This window comes from Vombatus ursinus, unplaced genomic scaffold, assembly GCF_900497805.2.
Source record: "Vombatus ursinus unplaced genomic scaffold, bare-nosed wombat genome assembly UNPS02014813.1, whole genome shotgun sequence".
Lineage (NCBI taxonomy): Eukaryota > Metazoa > Chordata > Mammalia > Diprotodontia > Vombatidae > Vombatus > Vombatus ursinus.
The window spans coordinates 8,277,363-8,293,236 of NW_020954591.1; the positions used below are offsets into that span (position 1 = coordinate 8,277,363).

At 39.0% G+C, this 15,874-nt stretch overlaps 1 protein-coding gene across 1 annotated transcript in view; it reads right to left on the reverse strand.

Moving 5' to 3' along the window:
- RXFP2 (relaxin family peptide receptor 2) overlaps positions 1-15,874 on the reverse strand; it is an 85,504-nt gene that overhangs the window by 41,074 nt on the left and 28,556 nt on the right. Inside the window, exons 5-6 of the mRNA XM_027877598.1 lie at positions 13,395-13,500; positions 12,200-12,271 (exon numbers count right to left, since the gene is read on the reverse strand). Coding sequence (XP_027733399.1) covers positions 12,200-12,271; positions 13,395-13,500 — 178 coding nt within the window. The remainder of the gene's footprint in view (positions 1-12,199; positions 12,272-13,394; positions 13,501-15,874) is intronic.

The following is a 15,874-nucleotide window of genomic DNA, read 5'->3' on the forward strand; positions in this document are numbered from 1 at the left end:
CCCAGGAGGTCTTATGTAAAAATGACCCATATGCTGCTTGAACTCCTTGCTGCACTATTAGGAAGACAAAGTTGTGGTGCCTTAATGCTGCTCTTTGGCTCTGCCCAGTCAGATCTCACAAATTAAACTATTCAAGAGAAGCAAGGAGGGTGTAGTGGAAAGAGCTCTAGAATTGAAGGCAGGAAACCTGGGTTCAAGTCTTGGCTTTGCCACTGATTAGCTATGTGATTTTGGTCAAATCATTTATCCTTTCTGGACCTTATTTTCCGCATTTGTAACATGCTGGGGTCAGCCTAGATGTTCTCTAAGGTTCCTTTCTGCTCTGGCATTCTGTTATTCTGTGAAAGCTTCCCGAGCCACCCAAAAAAAGAAACACACACACACACACACAAACACACCCACATGCAGGAAATGCTTACAAATATTGTTGGACAGTGACGACAGTACATTGGAAATACTTTTCTAATTGGGACAGGCTGTCCAAATGAGCAAAAACAGTAATAAATTAGGTGTGTGACAATCGATCAGTACTATTATTCATTAAGTAGTACTATGTGCTAGGCACTGTGCTAAATACTGGGATTATAAAGAAAAAAACACAAAAAAACTACCCCTGCCCTCAAGAGGATTATATTCTAATAGAGGCAATGCGCATATAAATAGGTACATAAATGATATAAGGTAACCTTAGAGACAAAGGCACCAGAAGCTGAGGGGATTGAAAAGGGCCTCTTGCAGAAAGCAGCATTTGAGGCCGGGGTGAGCATTGTAGGTGTGGAGAACAGACAGTGTAAAGGCACTGAGATGGGAAATGCAGCATCTTGAGTGAGAAGGGAAAGTAGAACAAAAAGTATATGGACTATACAGTGGGTGGAGGGAAAAAGACAAGAAATACAGGAAAGAACCATGTGGGAAGGGCTCTGCATACCAAACAGAGGGCTTCATGTTTACCAAAGAATAAATCGCCTTTTGGTTGGTGTCCCAAGTCTGTGCCCACCCCCGTCTATCTTCCACCGAGCTGTCAAATTGATCTGTTCATGTTCTTCTCTCCTTCTACCCTCAGTACAATAAACTCCAGTCCTCCCTATTACCTCCAGGATCAAATATGAAATACTATTTCACATTCACAGCCCTCTATAGTCTGCCCCCTCCAACCCTTCCAGTCTTTTTACACCTTACTCTCCCACCACGTCCATGATCCAGTGACACTGGCTTCTTTGCTATTCCTCACACATGACACTCCATCTCCTTACTGCACATTTTCTCTGGTCTTCCCCCATGCCCAGAACTCCCTCTTTCCTTATCTTTGCTTCCTGGCTTCCCTGGCTTCCTTTACATCCTAGCTAAAATTTCACCTGCTGCAGAAAGCCAATCCACCTTTAGTCTAATGCCTTCCCACTGTTGATTTTTTCCAATTTATTCTGCAAAAATTTTATTTGTATAAAGTTGTTTGCATATTGTCTGCCGCATTAGACTTTGAGCTCCTTGAAAGCAGGAACTGTCATTTTGTCTTTCTTTTTATCCCAGCACTTAGTACAGTGCCGGGCATTAATGAATGCTTGTTGAATGACTAACTAGTTATTAGAGAGCCACTGGAGTTTCCTGAATAAATGTGGGAAGAGAGTGGTATGCCATGGCCTGACATGAGTTTTAGGAAAATATGGTGGGTTGGTGACAATAGTACATTGGAAAGACTTGTTCCTGCTAAGCCATCCTGCTGAGAACTTGTATATAGCACATTTACATTTCGGAGCTCTTATATATGAAATATCAAATTTCTCTTCTTATCACTATGAAGGAACAATGAGTATTATTATTCCTGTTCTTATAGACGAAGCACTTAAAACACGCAAAAATTAAATGAATTGTTCAAAGTCATGCAGTGAACAGTGACTGGGCTAGGAATGGAACTCCTGATTCTGAATCTTAGGTTCTATCTTAAACCTAATCACTCAACAATGGACAATTGCCAAAATAATAGTTTGGCTAAGATTACTGAACAAATGATTTCAACTCGCATGCAAAGTTGTATATTATAACCATCTGTGTTTTTGTCACATTCCTTTACCAGTCTGAAAGATCCATGAAGGTGGGGACTATGTCTTATCTAAACCTTGAAGCTCCCTGAGTGTATAAAGAACAATACTCTTTATACACTGATGCTCAATGAATATTCGGTGAATTGAATTGGATTCCTGAGCATCCATCGAATGTGAGGTTAGCATTTAGGCCCTGGGAATCTCTTTTAAGCTATTGAATACAGGTAAGTAAATGCTTGAATGCTTAGAATAGCCTTGGGGTTGCTCCACAGAGCTTCTCTCTCTGTGCCTACTCTGTACTTCATACCTGATGCTATCCCTTCATTCAAGTGCTGAGCACATTGGGAATATCAAAACCCAGAGAATTTTCTAATGAGAAGCTGCTTTGCCTGTGTTGGAACTCTAGGCAAATCAAAGCTATTTTAGGCAGAGTCTATTAAGGGCAGATGTGACCTTGACCCCTTATTATATTGTGGATTTTTTGTATGGCTGCCAGATATTCTTCTTTGATTTTATTTGCCCCAGCCCCTCAAATATTATTTGATGATTTTTCTCTCCAGTACTACAATACCAGGACAACTAGGTGGTGCAGTGGATAGAGTATTGGGCCTGGAGTAAGGAAGACTTTATGGGTTCAAATTTGGCCTTAGACACTTACTAGCTCTATGACCCTGGGCAAGTTGCTTAACCCTGTCTGCCTCAGTTCCTCATCTGTAAAATGAGTTGGAGAAGGTAATGGCGAACCACTCCAGTATCTTTGCCAAGAAAACTCCAAAATGGGGTCACAAAGAGTCAGACATGACTGAACAACAACAGCAACCCTGAACTGAGAACCACTGGTCAAGTAAAATCTCTTAGAAAGAAGCTCATTGTAGCTGGGACTTGGTTATATGGTGGGTTGATCACTGTTTTCATAACATTATAAAGTATAGCATTTCTAATAGTACAGAGAAAACCTTGTTCTCTCTTCATCTGCACTATCAACCCTAGTCAGCGTTAGAGTGAGATACTAATATTATCTCAGAACCACAGAATTTGAGGGTCAGAAGGGACCATCTAGCACAATCCATATGAGAGCGGAAAACCCACTAAAACATACCCAACAAACAGGCATCCAGATTGCGCTTGAAGACTTCCATGAAGAAGAACCCACCATCTCAAGGCAGCCCTTCCACTTTGGGATGATTGCAATTGTTATAAAATTTTCTTGGCATCAAGTCTAAATGGGTCTCTCTGCAATTTCTACTCATTTCTCTTAGCTTTGCTAGTTGGGGTCAAATAGAGTGATTATAATTCCTTTTCTGCATGATATCCCTTTAATGCTTGAAGATAGTTATCAGACCCCTTCTGGGTCTTTTCTTTCCCAGGCTAACCATCTCTAATGCCTTCAGTCAATCTTCATATGACTGATTCTGGTTGCCCTCCTTTGGAAATTTCCTTCTTATCCAGTGGTGGCCTGAAATGAACATAATACTCCAGATGAGTTCTGATGAGGGCAGAGTAAAGTGACCTTTTCGCCTTTCTATTCTGAGAAGCTCTGGCCCTCTTCATGAAGCCCAAGAATGCATTGCCTTTTTTTGACTGCTATATAACATTGCTGACCTACATTGAGCTAAATATTTGCTAAAATCCCCAGAGCTTTTCCAGAACTGCTAACTATACTTCACATATTATACATGTGAAGATAAAGTTTTTGTACTCAAGTACAGCAAAGTGATGCAAAGCGAGACTTTGCATTCATCTCTTTCGACTTTCATCTTATTAGATTCAGCCCGCTCAAGATCCTGTTGGGAACTGACTCCATGATACACTGTGCTAACTGTCCCTTGTAGCTTCGTGTCATCTGCTAATTTGGTAAGCATAACATCGTGGTTTATCAAATCATCAATAATAATGTTAACAGCACAAAGACAAGGGCAGACCCCTGGGGTACCCCACTGAGTCCTCCCACCATATTGATATTGCACCATTAACTCCTTGAGTCCGGCTATCTAACCAGTTTGGAATCCATCTGATTGTATTGTTATCTAATCTATTTCTCTCAATTTTCTTCTTGAAAATAGCATGAGATTGTTTATCAAATGTTTTGCTAAAACTTGGGTGAGCTACATCCACTGCATTCCCCTCATCTGCTAGTTTAGCAATCCTATCCTGTCAGAAAAGGAAATGAAGCCAACTTGGCATGACCTGTTGTTGACAAAACCATGTTAGCTCTGTATAATTACCCATTCTATATATAGATGTTTACCAACTATCTTTTTAATAATCTCTTCTAAAATTTAGTTTGCAGACTCTATTCTCTTCCTTTTTTTTGAAAATTAGGATGTTGTCCCTTCTCCAAACTTGTGGTATCTCTTCCATTCCCATGATTTTTCAGACATCACCATCAGTGGCTCAACCATCACACCTGCTGGTTCTTTCAGGCCCTAAGGATGTAGCTCCCCTGGGCCAAGTGTCTCAAATTCATCACGGGCAGTGGCTGGGTGCCCTCTTTTATCTCCTTACTTATCTTGGGTCTCATTCCCAGTTAGTTATCTTTGTTCTGTCATTTCCAGTTCAAAGGTCATTCTCCTTGGCAGAGAAAATAGAAACAAAACCAAATTTAGTAGTTCTGCTTTCTTGCTGTTGCTAGCTATCATCCCATCCAACCCAAGCAAGCATCCCTTCCCTTCTTTGATCCACTTTTTCTCCCAATGTAGTGAAGTCAACAAGCATTTATTAAGCATTTGCTATATGCCAGGCACTGTGCAAAGTACTAGGGATACAAAAGGAAGGCAAAAAATTATCCCTACTTGTAAGGAGCTCACAGCATAATTAATATAAGTAAAAAGACTTCAGACAAATTTTATCATAAACTTGTCTATAACTCAGATGTGGGTACAATGTGACTACAAAGGTCAATATCAAATTTTTGTGTTTATAGAATACTAGTGAAAGGAAATGAAAAGTTAATTATATGAATTTTTATGATAACAGCAATAGCAGCATTTGGAAAAACACAACATAGGTGCTCTGTGGTGCCCCTTAAACATAAAATTCACTGTTACCAGTGGCATTTACTTTTCATTAATAGTAAATGCTGGGGCAGCTAGGTGGCTCAGTGGATTGAGCACTGGCCCTGGATTCAAGGAGGACCTGAGTTCAAATGTGGCCTCAGACACATAACACTTACTAGCTGTGTGACTCTGGGCAAGTCACTTAACCCCATTGCCTAGCTTAAAGAAATATTAAATGCTTTTCAAAAGCCTATCCATTCTTAACATCTTGTGAAATCTTGACAAAGTGGGCAGTTCTCTGCATTGTTAACTTAACCTTCCACACATTCAAACACTGGCCAAAATGTTCTCCCAAGGTACCAGGTTGTCCTTCCATAACCCTGCCTTTGCTATCAACTAATTCTCTTTGTTAGGAATGCCTTTTTTCCTTCTTTTCAACCAATGTTTTTCTTTTCCACATCATACTTATTTTGTGATGTTATATATTATGCTTATCTATGTTTGTGTTTTGTACTTACACTATAAGCTCTATGAGAGCTGGGACAATCATCTTATCTAATCTTTATATCTCCCAAAGCACTTGACTCAGTGATCTGCATGCATTAATTAGTTAGGTATTAATAAATGCTCATTATCTTCTGGTGTGGTGGTATACACTATAATCCCAGTTGCAAAGGAAGTTGAGGTTGGAAGATCTCTTGAGCTCAGAAGTATTAGGTTGTATTGGGCTATGCTGTTCAGATATGCCCACTAAATTCAGCTTTAATGTGGTGGGATTACAGAAAGCTAAAGGGCATGTGGGAGTGCTACCAGGTTGCCTAAGGAGGGGCGAATAGATCAGGTCCAAAAGAGAGCAGATCAAAGATGCTGCATTGATCTGTAATTGGATCTGGTTGTGAGCTCCTGCACTTCCATCTTGAGTGAGATAGGGAGACTCAGTCTTAAAATTAAATAGAAGGACAGACAGATGGATAGACAGATTTTGATAAATGGATAGATAGATAAGTCCATGGTTAGTTGGACAGACAGACGGATGAATAGAGAGACAGATGGCTAAATTCTCATTGCATATATGAATGAAGCCAGTGTTTGTACCTCCTCTGGAGAAGTGAAGCATAGAATGAATGAATGAGTGAGTGAATGAATGAATGAATGAAACAAACAGCATGTGCTAAGTACTTACTATATGCCAAACACTGTGGAGTCCCGGACATTTAATCTGGATGATTCATTCACCATCTTCTCTTTAGCATCTCTCTGTCTCTCTGTCTCTGTCTCTCTCTCTCTCTCTCTCTCCATATATATATATATATATATATATATATAATATGTATATATATATATATACACATATATATGAAAATAAAACTTTATAGCTGGAAAGGACCTTGGAGACCGTCATTCTCAACCTTCTCATTTTTTCCAGATGAGGAAAGTGAGACATAGAGATTAATTGACTTTTTCAGGTTAGAACAGCTAGCAAGTGATTTAGTTGAGATTTAAAGTCAGGGCTTCCTAACTCCAATCAAGACCAGTGTCCATCCACTGTACCCACACTGCCTTTTTCCCCCTTCATTGAGCAATTTTGGAACCTGAATAAACTGGATTGCTCCCATCATTTTTCATTTCAGTTGGCTACGAGTCAGCCAGATCATGGAGGGCATGGGCTCTGTCTTATTTATCTTCATTTCTCCCATAGTCCCTAGCACAGTACACTGCACACAATACAATTATGCCTGACTAATAAATAAATGTTTGTTTTGAATCAAGTTGACTTATCAATCACTTCATCCCAAGAAGGGGTAATATCAAAACTACCTACCTCATCAGTAGAATGGAAAAGGACTGAGACTGGGAATTCTCATTTTAATTTGATCCTGTAATAGCCCCTTCCTTCTCTCCAAGAGAAGAGTTTAATTTGGGTATAAGAAAATGTGAACACAGAAAACTGGCAAATAGCTGCAAATAGGCAGCCAGACAGCATAGTGGACAGAGTCACGGACCTCAGGAAGATCTGAGTTCACATTCAGCCTCAGATATTTACTAGCTGTGTGACCCTGAGCAAGTCACTTGACCTCTGTTTCCCTCAATTTCCTGGACTGCAAAAGGGATAATAATATTTGTTGTTGTGAGTCTCTAATGAAATAGTATTTGTAAAAGCCTTTAGCACAATGCTTGACACACAGTAGGTACTATGTCAATGCTTATTCTCTTTTCCTAGGGGTTTCTTTTCAATCACAAGGAAGCAACAAGGCCATTTACTACACTGTATGTTGAAAACATTTACTAAAAATAACTCCCTGGTTCATGAATTCCTGCTGTTTCACCTGTCAGTACTTTTTCAAACAGAAACACTGGGAATTTATGTACCTGAAACTGAAGAAAATAAATGCTTTAATGATATGCATGTTCTTAGGCTGGCTATTTTTTTTTTAGTGACAACATTTGGTATTCAGACACTGGCTCCAAACTGCTTCAAATACATTTCCTTGTTAGTGGTCACATATAACAAGAGCCTAGTGTATTATGCTGGAGTTTTTTTAATTTACATAAAGGTCTGTGTTACATGGAAGAAGAGGGCTGCTGGTTGGTTTCCATGGCAGCAGTGATAAAGTATTACAGTCAGTCCCACAAATTTTCTCCCTCTGAAAGGTCATCAGGAAGAAAGTGCCATTTTTGTTAGAAGGTTCAATAAAACTTAGCATTTTTAAAGATGATCCTAAAGATGATTCTTAGATGATTCTACTGATGAGGTAGGTAGTTTTGATATTACCCCTTCTTGGGATGAAGTGATTGATAAGTCAACTTGATTCAAAACAAACATTTATTTATCTTCTCCATTGTACATTTTTTCAAAAGCATTGCATATGGAAATAACACTAAAGAAATCCTCAGTGATCTAACATCACATAGCTCTACCTACCTCAGAAATCCCGAGCAACTTTTATGTGTGTTTTTGAGTATAGCTCAAAAACCTTCAATGGCTCCCCATTGTCTGTGGAGTCAAATCTAAGTTCCTTAGCCTGGCATTCAAGGCCGCCCACAACCTGACACCAATTTAGGTGAGGCAGTGGATGGAGCTATTGACCTGGAGTCAGGACCCTGTGTTCAAATCCAGCTGCAGACATTTACTAGCTATAAATTTTATATCTAGAATAAGTAACACAAAGCACACCCTCAGCTGGGGAGGGGCATGGGGCATTGATACATGGTGGGAGCACAAAGATCCTTGGGTGCTGGTACAAGGCCACTATTTGAGGGGTCCTTGCAATGTATCTGTGTGCATATGTGTCAGGGTGGTTTTTGGAGAGGAGCTCATCTTATCCAGTGATCTGGGTTTTACTATAACTAATTACTCTTTATAAACAGGTGTTAAGCTCTGTTGTTTCTACAAGGCTGAGATGCTGCAAGTGCTTTGTGTCATTTAAATCTGATGCCTTAAAAGTTCCAGTTTCCTTAACTTAGTTTCAGCTTCTTGTTGTTGCTATGAAGTCATTTTTCGGTCACGGCTGACTCTTTGTGACCCCATTCTGGGTTTTTTTTTTTGGCAAGGATACTAAAGTAGTTTGCAGTTTCCTTCTCCAGTTTATTTTGTAGATGGGGAAACTGAGGTAGGCAGGGTTTAGTGACTTGCCCAGGGACAGCTAGTGTCTGATGCCAGATTTGAACTCAGGTTCTCATGACTCCAGGCCTGGCACTGATGCCTAACTAGCACAGTGCCTAGTACAGAATAAGTGCTCAACAAATGTTTGCTGCTACTGCTACTGGTGATTGCTTAATTTCATATCTCATGAGGATATAAAAGCATCAAAGGCTCCATTGTTCTCAATTTGGTTGTAGTCATGTTGAAAGAGCCATCCATAAAAGCCTTTGATCAATAGGTTATTTAAATTGGGGCCTAGAAAACCCAATATTGGAATATGGGAAATTCTTATATTGATACCCAAGGGATATTTCAGAAATCCACTTTAAATACAATAATGATAACAAGCTGTGAGTGAATATCTGTCTTGGGAGAAAGTGTCCAACCTAGTTTCTGACCTCTATTCTCAACTTCCTGCTTCTCATACTTTGGTAGAAATGGATATCTAATCCCAGAACCTGATGTAATGTCACAGTGTAAATTCAGTGGACAGGTGGCCCAATATTGTAGCAAAATGCTTCTCTATGAATATGAACTAAAAGGAAATGAGGTGTTTTGCCTGGAGACTCAGGGGCACAAGAATTTGAAAGGATTTGCATATCAATATGCAAGAAGGATTAGATTTGTTCTGTTTGGATCCATAAGGTAGGACTAGGAGGTACAGGTGATGGTTATAAAGAGGCAAATTTGGGCTTAATGTGAGAGAAAAAAAAAACAACAAACCAAACTTCCTTACTATGTGAACTGTCTCCAGATGGAACTGCCTGCATTGGGAGGTAGCTGGTTTTCCTTTGAATATTGTTGTTATTCAGACATGTCTACATGACCCCATGGACAAATCCATGGGGTTTTCTTGGCAAAGATACTAGAGTGCTTTGACATTTCTTTCTCCAGTGTGTTCCCATTTTACAGATGAGGAACTGAGGCAAATAGGGGTTAAGTGCTTGCCCAGGGACACACAGCTAGTAAGCGAGGTCACATTTGGACTCAGATCTTCCTGTCTCCAGGCCTGGTGCTCTATTCACTGCACTACCTAGCTACCATATCATCAAAGACTGGGTGACCACTTATTGGGTGTATTGTAGAGAAGATTCTTTTGGGAGTTATAGTTGAATTAAATAGTCACTGAACTCCCTTCTGACTCTCAAATTCTTATTCTGAAATAAGATTCAGATCTCCTGACTTTCAGGACTGGACTCACTGTTCTTTGAGGTCTTTTCTAGGTCTAAAGCTCAACTTTAGGTTGTGAATTTGACCCTTTTGCAGTGTTTCTTCTGATAAAATGAAGTATGCAATAAAACATTTATTGGAGCCCTAACCAGCGAACTCCCATAATTCAAATCAACATGCTGCATCATCCTTGGGGGCCTGATGCACTCTCCGTTTTCAGGGACTGGACAAATACTCCACAGAGGAGCAAGTGCTCTAACGGTCAAGCAATGACTCCAATGGGTCAGAAAAGCACCCAGAATTTTAGCCTCAGCTCATCTGCATTCTCCCACCTCAATTAAAGTGCATGAGTTAATCCTTTATATCTGGAATATACTCTCCTACTCAACTCTGGTTGTGGAAGTCTATCTCCTCAGCTCAATGCCACTTTTCCAGAGGTCCCCGGAGGAAAGTGATCTCTCCTCCTCACATCTTTCTAGAGCACTTTGTCTTGCTTTGTCCCTATCATAGCCCATCTTGTTATCATGTTTATGGATCTGTCATGTGCTGCTCATTAAATTTTAGGTTTATTAAGATCAGAGACTTCACAGCTTTGTATCCCCCATATCTAACACAGTGGTTTGCACTTAGAAGTTGCTTAAGAAACATTTGTTGAATTGAATTATCCCTGACTTAAATCCTTTACTTTTTCACATTCCCTCAATACAAGAAATAAGATTGTAGAAGTGATTTCTGAATAGGATGAGATATGATGGACTAGATGACCTCTAAGTTTCCTTCCAATTTTAAATTTGTAGAATTATGGTGGAAACAACCCTTTTCTGATAGTTGGAAGACCTGGGTTTTAATTCCAAGTCTCAATCACTAGCTGTGTGAAAATTACTGTATTTAGGCGTCAGTTTCTTCATCTGTAAAAATGAGGGGATTGAAAAAGATGACATTCAATGTCTTTTCCAAGATTATTTTTAAATTTGTGTCTTTAGAAATTTCATTTATTTGCAGTATAGTTAGATGTGGACCTTATTTTCATCATCTTCCACTTGGACCATTGTAATAGCTTTCTAATTGGTCTCTCTGTCTCCAATCTCTCCCCTTTCCAATATATCTTCCACATAGCTACCAAATTAATACTACTAAAACATAGATTTAACTATGCCAACTTCCTACTCATAGTCTTGAATGGCTCCCTATTGCTGCTAGGATAAAATAAAAACTCTTTAGCATATTAAAACCCTTCTCATATTATTTTTCTTCACGTACTTTCTAGTCTAACCAAATTACCTTATTAGCTAGTCTTTATATATGACATTGGCAGCTAGGTGGCACAGAGGATAGAGTGTGGTGCCTGAAGTCAGGAAGACTCATCTTCTTGAATTCAAATCTAACCTCAGACACTCACTAGCTGTGTAACCCGGGGCAAATCACTTAACCCTGTTTGCCTCAATTTCCTCATCTGTAAAATGAGCTGGAAAAGGAAATGGCAAACTGCACCAGTATCTTTGCCAAGAAAACCCTAAATGGGGTCATGAAGAGTTGGACACAACTGACATGACTGAACAACAACAATGAACGTATATGACACTGCGTCTCCTCCCCACTCTATGCCTTGGCAGAAGAAGTCCCTCATGTCTGGAATGCACCTCCTCCTCCTCCTCCTCCTCCTCCTCTCTGCCTTGCAGCATCCTTAGTTTCTTTCAAAGCACAGCTCTGATGGCACCTTCCATGTGAGGTCTTTCCCGATGTACCTAATTATTAGCATTCTCCACCACCAGAAATTAACATTTCTTTAAGGCTCTGTAAAATGACGGAGTTGGAGTATGTGATCTCTGAGGTCCTTTCCAGATCTAAATCTATGGTATGAAAATGTAGATTTTACACTATTAATAGCTCTAAGTAGTGTTGTCTATAAAATGCACTTGTGTAGAATTGTGCATATTAAAAAGTGAACTTGTATCATTTGGAATCTTTCTTTTTTATTTCAAATTAAAAGTCAAACTATTTAGTTTTGTCATGTAGATGGACACAGATGTATTAAGTAGTTTAGATTATTTTGGCAATGGATGTTCTCAGAAGATGAATTTTTTTAACTCACGTATAAATTAACTATATATAATACTTAAACAAATCAGTTCAATAATTTTTAAATTACTTAATGGTAAGAAAATAGAAATAGACCTTTGAATAGACTTTGCTCAAAATTAAAAATGAGAGAAGTTTCAAAAATTATGAGTAAAGAAAGAAGCTCTCAATGAAAACATTTCAATTCCATTTTGCTTTCATAATGACTATTGTGAACAGTGTAATTACAGTAAGGATTTTTCTATTAACTCATTATATTTATACATACTTACATCTTCTTTACTTCTGTGTATTCGATGAAAACTTCATCTGGAAGAATGTGTATTTTATTTTTCTTAAGAGACCTAAAATGATACAGTAAATAATTCAGGTTTGTTTGAGTTAAGTTTGATTCAACAAACATTTATTAAACAATTACTCTAGCCAGATACCATGCTAGGCCACTGAGACAAAAAGACAAAAATGAAACTCTCCCTCTCATCAAGGAATGTCCATCATTCTAATGGCGGACTGTACAAAGTAGAGACAAAGTCATTTCAAGAGAAGGAGGGGACTCTCAAAAGAAATGTGTGGGAGATGATACCTAACTTGTGTACTGAAATAAACCAGGATTTCTAAAAGGTGGAGGTGAAGCAGGAGTGCTTTCCAGTCTTGAGGGACCATGCAAAGGCTCAGCGTCCTCCTCTGTAATCATTTCTCTTTACTAGGACTTTGGGACTCAATCCAGAACTCACACTTCTTGACTGATACTGGTAGAAATAGCACCAACTCTCGTGAAGAGAAAGCTCAGGTTTTGTGATCTCAAAGATTCATTTGGTAACTTGATTCTCAGTGTCATTTTAAGGAATCACTAAAAAGCTATTCCTGCAAATAATAGAAGAAACCAACTGTTTTTCAATATGAGTGAAAAGCACCAGATGTGCCAAGTCTATGCATCTGAAGGTTAGCAAGTGGATTCGATGAATTAAAACATAAATTTAGACAATGTTTGGTCATTTTCCTTTTCTTCTCTTACATGGGTAATTTGTCTAAACCACAAGGTCTCCACCTCCAAACCTTGCATAGATTTTTTTTAATCAGTCAATCCACATGGCCCTGCTACCTGTTTGGAATCTTACATGAAATTCCCTCATTCACAATAACCATCCGAATGAATGGTTGATTTCCAAAGAGCAAATAATGTTCCCCTCTCTTTCTCCCATCCCACTGCCCCAGGGCCAGTCCTGACATACTTGCACAATCATTGGGATCAGACCATAATTAGAAAAGAAATTTGAACATCTAACCAAGCCTAAAGGAGAATCTAGCAATTTAACCAATAGCATTCCAAAAAGTGTTTCTGAAATTCTCAACTGGAAGCCTGGAGGTTTCTATAGTTTGCTAACATACACAGACACTGAGAGCTCTCTTTGGTCCCATGTTACTTTAGTGAAAACCATATTTATCCCAGTGTCCAATTCTACTTACAATAATGTTACATTACTGGAAACCAGTGGTACAGATTTTAAATTCATATTTATACATTCTAGTTCAGTCTCTTTGCAGGCACAACTTTGTGGATATTGCTGTAAATCTAGAGCAGGATAAACATAAAGAAAGAAAAAGTCACTCTAACTAGGAAAAAACTAGTTAACCATAATATTATGCATTCTACCTGTCTTTATTTTTTTAAAATTTTGAACTTAAGAAATAAAAGAAGCATTTTCATAACATAGTAGAATAGAAAAAAGATGATTGTACGTGAAACTACAAATCTATTATGCACAACTTTGTATTCCTTTTAAATATATAATAGTTATCATGTAACTTTTTTCTTTTTGTCTTTCTTCCCCCACCTGAAGATGGATATCATTAGACACAAATATGTATGTGTGTGTATACACACACATACATACATATATATATATGTATATATATGTGTATATGTGTGTGTGTGTGTAAAACCATTCTACATGTGTTCCTATTTATCAGTTCTTTCTTTGGATGCAAGTAGCATGTTCCTTCTCTTCTCTCTGAATATTTAACACCCACCCCCATTAGAATGTATGCTCCTTTCCAGCATTCAATGTACTTGGATCCCCAGTGACTAGCACAGTGCTGGACACATAGTAAGTGCTTAATAAGTACTTTTTGATGAAGGGCAATTATTCAGATGCATCCCAAAGGTAAACTAGGGTTATATGGTGAGTTCAGGGAAAGGAAGTGAATTTAATTGGTCAGAATTACATTGTCAGCAAGAGGGAGATCCAGGATTGGGACTTTGGTCTCTAGGCTCTAAATGGAGAGTTCTTACCACTAATCTATATTATACCTCAGAAATGTGTAAGCAGACAGGATCATTTAATTCATCTCAACAAGCATTTATTTATGGAATGTCTACTGTGTGACCTATGTCTACTATGTGGCCCTATATTTACAGCCTTGTAGCTTCTTAGTTGCTGAATCACCAGAATGTTTCTATTTAATGGGTCATCTTTACAAAGTATTTTCCTAGTTTTTAATATTAATATCAATAATAATAATGATGATGATGATGAGAGCTAACATTGATATAGCACTTATTATGTGTCAGGTACTGTGCTAAGCACTTTACAGTAATTAATCTAATTTGATCCTCAACCCCGAGAACTAGGTGCTATTATTATCTCCATTTTACAGATAAGAAAACTGAGGCAAACAGAGGTTAAATGACTTGCCCGGGCTTGTACAGCTAGTGAGTGTCAGAGGTCACATTTGAACTCAGGTCATCCCTACTCTAAGCTCAGTGTGCTATCCACTACATCACTTAGCTCAGTATGCATACAGGTGACAATTCTGACTCTTTTTGAAATGAGGCCTGTGGTTGCTCTCCCCTTTCACAGCTTTTACTGCCTGCACCCACTACTTCTGTTACATGAGTACCAGAATACTCTGGTTACCCAAAACCTGACAAGTAGGGCCCTTGAGAAATTGAAATACCACTTGGGAGCTTTTCATTTGAAACAGGTGGAAAGTTGGCAGACAGCCTTCACTTCTCAGAAGACACAAAGATGTGTATCTAAAAGCTCCCAGTCCAAACCTTCAAAGAAAAGGGGTGGGGTAAGGGAATAGCCTTTAGGACTAATATGGAAAGACTTTACATATGTTAATTATAGCCAGTAAAGTTCATCCTTCAACCTTACTCATTCAGACCGCTCTTATTGACTTTCTAGCTAGCTAGACCCGATTTGGCTAGGTCTAAGGTGTCTATCTGTCCCTCCCTGACTTAGCTAGGTTCTGTGGATTTGAGCCTCTTTTTTGAACAAACTTGTGGGGTTTGTTGGCTTCTTCCTGATCAGCTAAAGCCAAATGGTGATCCCTGCCTGGTTTTCGCTGTTCCATTGCTGCCCTTGGTGTGAGCATCAGACTAATCTTTGTAGCATTGACTTCAGGGCTGGGGCAGCAGATTGTCAAGGTAAAACATATTCTGAGATGGAAGATTTTTTCTTTGTCTTATGCCCTTGATGATACTGAGCCCACTTTACAAAATCAAGATTCTGTGGTTCATAGGAAAACTCTGTAAGGCATCTAGCTTCCCTCCCTACTTCCTGCCTATTTGTAATGAGATGGAAAGTCTCAGACAAACTTAGGTATTTGCTGAGCCAACAGACCCTGGGGCCAGATATCTTCAAAATCTGATTCCTATTGTTACCTGACCTGGGCACACCACATCTCTGGCCCATCCACACTACGCAGAGGGAGAAGAGTAGTAGTTTCCCTACTCAGGGATCTCTATTTGTGTAGATACAGGGGTGGGGAACCTGAGGCTTTGAGGCCACATGTGGCTGTTTAGGTCCTCAAGTGTGGCCCTTCGAATGAATCAGTTTGGATTCAGTCAAAGGGCTTCACTTGAGAACCTAGAAGGCCATATGTGGCTTTGAGGCCACAGGCTCCCCACCCCTGGGACTCTAGAACATTATAAAGAGCAC